Genomic DNA, 7,403 nt, shown 5'->3' with positions numbered 1-7,403 from the left:
GGGCGCGGCCCCCTCTGGTTCCCCGCCGGGGCCCGCGCAGCCCCGCCCCGGAGCCACCCGCCCCCACCCACCCTCCTCCGGCGAGCGGGTCAGCCGGAGCCCACTCGCCCGCGCCCGAGCGGCAGTCACGACTGTGCGGTCGTCGCCGAGGTGGCCGCGGGCGCGGCGGGGCGGGCGCGCTCTCCCCCAGCCCGGGCGGGTGCCGGGGAGGTGGGCAGGGCCGGGGCGGGGGCGAGGCCGCAGGAGGGCGCGGCGGCGCCTCGGCGAGGATGGGAGTCCCCGGCCTCAGAAGCTGAGCGAGCCTGCGCGCGGCGGGGAGGGCGCTCCAGCGGGAGGCGAGCCTCGCTGTTCCTCCGGGAGCCCAACACCGTTCCCGCGCCGCCACGATGATCCCCCCGAGCGGCGCCCGCGAGGACGGCGTGGACGGGCTGCCCAAGGAGACGGCGAGCGCCGAGCAGCCGCCCTCTCCTGCATCCACCGGCAGTCAGGAATCCAAGGTACCGCGCACGCTTGCCCCAAGAGAACACAAACTCACTCCTCTTCCTCTCTGTCCACCTTTGTTTCCTCCCCACTGGCGCTGGCGCCGGAGGCTAAGACGCTTCCCTAGTTCTTCTCAAGGACTGTACTCCCTTGAGACTTGAATGTCCGGCAGGACTCGCTGCTAGCGATGCTGGACCACGTCGCTGGGGACCCAGTCTTCTTGTCCGCACGGCCCCGGGGCGTTGCGCTGGGCTCCTACCCTGCGAGCACCCGCAGTTCACAGTGGCTCCGGGTTCGGATCGCTTTCCTGGGTGGTGGTGGCGTGCTTGTTCTGTGCCTTGAACCTTCATGTGCCTAAAGCGCGTGTGGGTATTAGGTGGCTTCTGAAGGCTGAGGGACAGACAGCCCAGGACACTCCTCCAGAAAAGCCGGGGCATTTGCGAACCAGCAAAGGTTCGCCTGTATCCCAAGGGCCTGAGACCCTTAGGCTAACCGAACTCATCCCTAACCTCGGATACCACTGATTTCAGAAAAATTAGGGAAATGCTACCTTCTCGAGAAAGTTGATGTTCCTCTCGTGGAAGTTAATCCTCGAACTTAAACTCCCTTTTGTGAGAGTTACACTGACATACACAAAACCAGCCCGCGGCACTTCTGTCCCTGTTACACTTACTCCCAGACGTTCGCGGGTGCCAGGCGCATGTTTGGAAATCTTGGAAGAGGATCAAGTAAAATGCGGCTGCTAGCTGTGCGATGCCAAATGGCATCTTAGTCGGGAGTAAAAACCATAAGATGGAGTTTGTAGTTATATGGATTCTTTAAGTGCAGGGCTCCTGGCTCTTTTTCCAGATCTCCTTGTGGGTTCCCTGGGTGTCTTTGGAATGTGGGACAGTTCTTGTGGAGGAATGAAGGAAAGGAGGATGCCAGTGTGGAGAGCAGGTCAGATGGGGCCAAGAAGAGTCTTCTCCTTTTCTGCCTTCACACCCATCCCTGGAAGCCATTGACAAATCAGCAGGCTCACAAGCAGAGCTAAGTGACTCCCATCCTAAGTGATCCTGCCGGCTGGACAGTATCCCAGCCTCTGCAAGTTAACCATCAAAGATACTAATCCAAGATGGAAAGCTTGGCATTACCTTTATTTTGGGGGCAAATGTCTGACCTGGAACATGTGTGTCAACTTTTCTAAAACTTAACTATAAACAGGAACAAAAACCCCACCTTCCAGAATCATTGAGAGGCATAGAGAGATGACCTAACACCTATCCAGTACAGTGTGAGGACTCAATCCTGTTCACTGTTTTCCTTCCTGAGATAAGGAGATGGGATCCATCTCACCACAGACAATTCACTCCAAATGGGTCTCACAACCCCCACACACGGACCACTGCCCCTCTAATCAGAAGTTACTGGCTCTCTATCATTGTGCATCATTGACCTAATTCACCTAAGTGATACGGGGTAGTGGGCACTTCACAGGTGATCTAGAATACTGGAAATGAATGTAACTAAACTCAAGACTGAAACTAATAATCAGCTTTTTTAATTGGGCCTGTTGCTCTGCAGTAGGTATGTTCTGGAAGGGGCTTAGCATTTGATTTTATAGCAGCATGGTTCAAACACACTGTATGGGCTTGCTATTTATAGATACCCTAATGTAAATTCTTTGGCAAAACAAAGACTACATATGTAATACCCATCATTATCCACCAATTTATCTGGCTTATGGTTTCAGACTTGTACACGTCAGTTTTTCTCTATGTGTATTTATATATTCCTAAATTTGCTGTCACAGCTTAGGTGTTCTTGATCAGTGGAGACAGGCTATGGGGGGTTGTCCATGAACCCCAGGAAACTGAGTGCAAAGTAGTGTGCCTGAATGTGGAATTTTTTTGGCATAGTGCTTGTGATACTCTCCAAGGGGCCAATGCTTCTCAAAAGGGCTAAACTGCCGATGTGGAGGCTGTGTGGTAGGGAACAGCAGGATGGCAAGAAACAGGGACAGAGGCAAGCTCTATTCATTCTGCACCAGGAGCGCCACATTTGAAAGTTTATTGGCATTTACAAGGATCTTCCATCTGACAACGAGTGTCTGGAGTGTCTGGTAGGAGAACGTGGACAGCTAGTCATCCCATATTACTCCCCTCTGAAGTGATCTGTTTGTCAAAATACTGTGTGGGACAGGCATAGTTCAGCCCTTCTGGACAGTAACCTTTCTCAAGAAGGACTTTTGAAATTCATTTTTTCTTTTATTTTATTAAAGTCTGATTGACTTACAGTATTGTATTAGTTTCAAGTATACAACATAGTGATCCAGTGTTTCTCTAGATTAGTCATCATACAAAGTTAGTCATCATACTCAGTGTTATTGACAGTATTCCCTGTGCTGTACATAGCACCCTGTGACTTACTTATTTCATAACTAATAGCTTGTACCTCTTAATCCCCTTCAACCTCTTTGACTCATTCACCCCACCTCCCTCCCCTCTGGTAACCACTGGTTTGTTCTCTGTATCTACGAGTCTGTTTCTGTTTGGTTATATTTGCTCATTTGTTTTGATTATTAGATTTCACTCTACATTTTTAAAATAACTTTTTTTCTCTCCTGATAAGAGTAACAACTACTTTGTGGAAATCTGAAAAGTCCTGAAAAAAAAAAGAGAAGGAAAAAATCACCCATTAGTCACAATCCAGAGGCAATTACTGATAATGTCTTGGTTGTTTATTTGCCTTTTCTCATTGTTTTTTTATATTTACCCAGTTGAGAGAACAATGGTAAGCATCTACTGGGTGCTTGCTGGGTGTCAGACACAACTTGACCCTTCATAATAACCCTGTGAGGGATATTGTGCTGTTATTTCTGTTTTATGGATAGGGAAGTGAAAGCTCAGAATGGGTAGGTGACTTCCGCTTGATTGTATAGTGAGTTGATTGACACAGCAATGACAGGATCCCGGGCCTCATGACTCTGGAGAACAAGTTTTTGACCACCGTGCTGCTGTCTTTTATGCCCGTGTCCTGTCTTAGGTTCTATACTGTTTCGCCCAACATCCTAACCAAGTATTTTCTATGCCACTAAAAGCCATTTGCAACTGTGTTTTGTTCTTCCCAAGAAATCCTTGAAAATAAATTGAGCCACATTATGAGGTAAAATGATTAAAGACCAACTCTTTTCCAGCTTCTTTGATTTTTCTACTCTTTCCCCAGAAGTATATTTACGGAAGTGATTAAATGGAACTTCACAGAACCATCTGGAAAACTTGACCACGATGAACCCTTTAGTCTAGAGGGGCCATTAGGGGAGAATGATAATGATTCAGTGCCTTCAGCACATAAAATGTTTCTGGAATGCCATTTTCTCTGCAGATTCCTTGGAATGCTAAATCAAATATAAGAATAGGAAACACTGGAGATGATCTACTCCAGGTATTTTTTAAATAATGGATAATTTTATTGTGTACATTTATTTTATTATGGAAAACTTCAACACACACAAGCAGAGAAAACACTATGAAGAACCATCATGTACCTAATCACCTGGTTCTACCAGTTATCAATTCATGGACAGTCTTTGCTTCATCTGTAACCCCCACCAGTACCTCCACCCTTCCTTACACACACTGATTCATTTTGAAACAAATTCCAGACATCAAGGGTCTTCCCAGGTGGTAAAAGAATCTGCCTGCCAGTGCAGGAGATGCAAGGGACATGGGTTCGATCCCTGGGTTCAGAAGATCCCCTGGAGGGGGCATGGCAACCCATTTAGTATTCTTACCTGAAAAATCCCATGGCAGAGGAACCTGGCAGGCTACAGTCCATGGGGTCACAAAGAGTTGGATGTGACTGAGCATGTGTGCACACACCAGACACCAAAGCATTTCATTCGTATGTATTTACAGTTGTATCTCTAAAGAATAAGGGCTCTTTTCATAAACATGACTATAATCCTATTATCACACACTGGAGGTGTTTTAAATCATGGGTCAGTATAGTCTTTGGAGGTCTACAAATTGTCTTTGGAATACCTGTGAACAGCCAGAACTTTCAAAATTGCTCATGTACGTGTATATGTGCATCATCTAGGGAAGGGATCCATAGCTTATACCAAATCAGTAAAGTGCTCATAGCTTTCCCAGTTTACTTAAATATTCTCTCTCTTTTTTCCCTCTGTCAAGTAAATGGAGGCCCAGAGAGAGGCAATGAGTTGCCTAAGATCACAAAGGTAGTTACTGACAATAACCCCAGCTAAGAACCTGGCTAGGGCCGTGGATGCTGTGCTGTTCTTAGTTGCTCGGTCGTGTCCTACTCTTTGTGACCCCATGGACTGTAGCCCACCAGGCTCCTCTATCGATGAGGACTCTCTAGGCAGGAATACTGGAGTGGGTTGCCATGCCCTCCTCCAGGGAATCTTCCCAACCCGGGGATCCAACCCAGGTCTCCTGCATTGCAGGCGGATTCTTTACCATCTGAGCCACCAGGAAAGCCCAGGAATAGTGGAGTGGTAGCCTATCCCTTCTCAAGGGGATCTTCCTGACCCAGGAACAGAACTGGAGTCTCCTGCATTGCAGGCAGATTCTTTACCATCTAAGCTACCAGGGAAGCCCAGGGCCTTAGATACCCCAGCACAGTTTCCTCAGAGTAAATTCCAGTAAGCACAAGTTATAATGTAGTTTATGTGGTTTTGTTTTTTCATAAAATTAGTTGAGTTGAAAGAGTTTCAGAGCCACTAATGAACCTCACCCCTCTATCTTTCCACTAACTATCTCAGAAAGACCACAATCTAATTCATTGTCTAAGTGTTTGACAGAGATCATTGACTACTAAGAAAAATTTCATGTTTCAGCATCCTTTATTGCAGTGAATGTCTCTTTTTATACTGACTTATTGACAATGTAGAAACCTTACTGGAGTGTCGCATGGAGTTTGGTATGGATTCCCTTTACCATCACTTATATGACACAAGCTCACGTTTTGATTATGTGAAGGGATTATAGGTTTTGAGGACAAATAAACAAGCTTTCAGATCTTTTCTTATCCGTGCCATCTTTGTGTCAACGGGGAAGCTGCCTAACCTCTTTGAGTCTCAGCTTCCTAAAATCTAGAATGAGGATGCTAATTCCCTATTGCCATGGTTTTTTTGGTAAGGTCTGAGAATATGTAAAACATCCAATATGTTGAAAGCCTTTGTAAGCATAAAGCACTGTTTGCTTTTTCTTCTTGCTTCAAATTAGATGACTCTGTCACTGGCCAACAGCAGATTTCATCATTGGGAAAATTTCAGTAATCAAAACTGACATTCTTATAGTATAACTGAATTTTCCTCCCTCTGCACTTTCAGTTATACTGCTGACTCCAGTGAGATTTCATCTTAGCTGTGTTGCATCCCCAAGAAGCTAAGCCATAGACTCCCTGGCAAGTGACTTTGATTTTAAAAGGTTGATTTAAGCCACCTAGGGTCCCACTGGAACCATGGACCAGTGTCCCCTCATTCCAGAATGGTTCTCTCTGAACCTGGATGACCCTCTAAGCTAGCAAGAAGCAATCCCTAACAATGAAGATGTGCCCTGCATCTCCCAGAAAAGTTTCTCTGTCCGTTAATCAGAAACTGTGTATGGATTGCCTACTTTGTGGCCAGCTAACCCATTACACATATATGAAGCTATTATTGATAGGAATTTAACTTCTAACTTCTACTCAGGGGGGAAGATGAAAGAAAATGGAACCCTGGCCTTGCATTCAAATCCTCTGGCGAGTTCCAGAACATAGGCTAGACCTGCTAAATGGAAATCTGTGAGTGAAAGTCCCAGGAATCAGTATTTTTATAAAGCTTCCTTGTACAGCCAAATTTAAGAAACACTTGTCTAGACTGAAAAAAATAGAAGGTCAAAGAAAGCAGGATTTTTTCCCTTCCAACCAAGATGCTTGAAGGAACCATTTGTATTTTCTTTCTCTTCTTCTTCACTTCCCATTTATACTTTAATCCAAATGATGGCTCTGGAAAAGGTAATCTACTGTTTCCTCCCTTCTGTCAAAGAATCCAGTGTTGCTCAGATGTAGCTAGATTTATGGGGTTGACTATGTCCATATTATTTTCATGATTGTAAAAGTAATAAGTTCTAAATGTAGAAAACTGGAAAGCAGAGAAAATATAAAAATGCATTTATCACGTAATGACCTAGACAGGGACTTCCCTGGTGGCTCAGATGGTAAAGAATCCACCTGCAATGCAGGAGACCTGGGTTGGATCCCTAGGTTAGGAAGATTCCCTGGAGGAGGGCATGGCAACCCCCTCCAGTATTCTTGCCTGGAGAATCCCCATGGACAGAGGAGCCTGGCAGGCTACAGGCCATGGGGTCACAGAGTCTGACATGACTGAGTGACTAAGCACAGACCTAGACATAAGAACTGTTAAGTTTTTGCTGTATTCCTTTATACACACACTCATACACACATTCTTGAAACAAAATTGAAATGGTGGCTTCCCTGGTGGCTCAGCAGTAAATAATCCACCTGTAATGCAGGGGTTGCAGGAGATGCAGGTTTGATTCCTGGGTCAGGAAGATCTGGAGGAGGTCATGGCAAACCACTCCAGTATTCTTGCCTGGAGAATCCCATGGACAGAGGAGCCTGGCGGGCTACAGTCCATGGGGTCGCAGAGTCTGACAGGACTGAAGCAATTTAGCACGCACACACACACACACAGATGCATGTTATATTTTTTCTTCTACGTAATGTTGTACAGAGTTTTCTTCTACTCTCTGATTAAGTATTAAAGATGGTACATTTCATTGCTGTACTGTATCTATTTCATCAGTCTCTTCTAATTATAGTTTAGATTCTTAGCTTTCATGCTTTAAAAAATATTGAAATGGGCATCCTGATACCTCAGCATTGGAATACATTTCTGATTAGAGTCATGGGAAGTG

At 45.7% G+C, this 7,403-nt stretch overlaps 1 protein-coding gene across 3 annotated transcripts in view; it reads left to right on the top strand.

Annotated features, from left to right (window-relative positions):
* The first annotated feature begins 231 nt into the window (after positions 1-231).
* The window catches only part of STAC (SH3 and cysteine rich domain), a 128,057-nt gene continuing 120,885 nt past the window's right edge, over positions 232-7,403 (top strand). For 2 of the 3 annotated variants that reach the window (XM_043442740.1, XM_043442741.1), the window contains exon 1: positions 238-497. In XM_043442740.1, the coding sequence (XP_043298675.1) occupies positions 387-497 (111 nt within the window). In that variant the 5' untranslated portion in view covers positions 238-386. Of the gene's footprint in view, positions 498-7,403 lie in introns of all 3 variants that reach the window. The other variant, XM_043442739.1, reaches the window with a different exon arrangement.

The sequence above is a fragment of the Cervus canadensis genome, chromosome 22 (genome assembly GCF_019320065.1).
Source record: "Cervus canadensis isolate Bull #8, Minnesota chromosome 22, ASM1932006v1, whole genome shotgun sequence".
Classification (NCBI taxonomy): domain Eukaryota; kingdom Metazoa; phylum Chordata; class Mammalia; order Artiodactyla; family Cervidae; genus Cervus; species Cervus canadensis.
The sequence above is the reverse complement of the archived record's forward strand: the minus strand, read 5'-3'. Positions and strand labels throughout refer to the sequence as shown.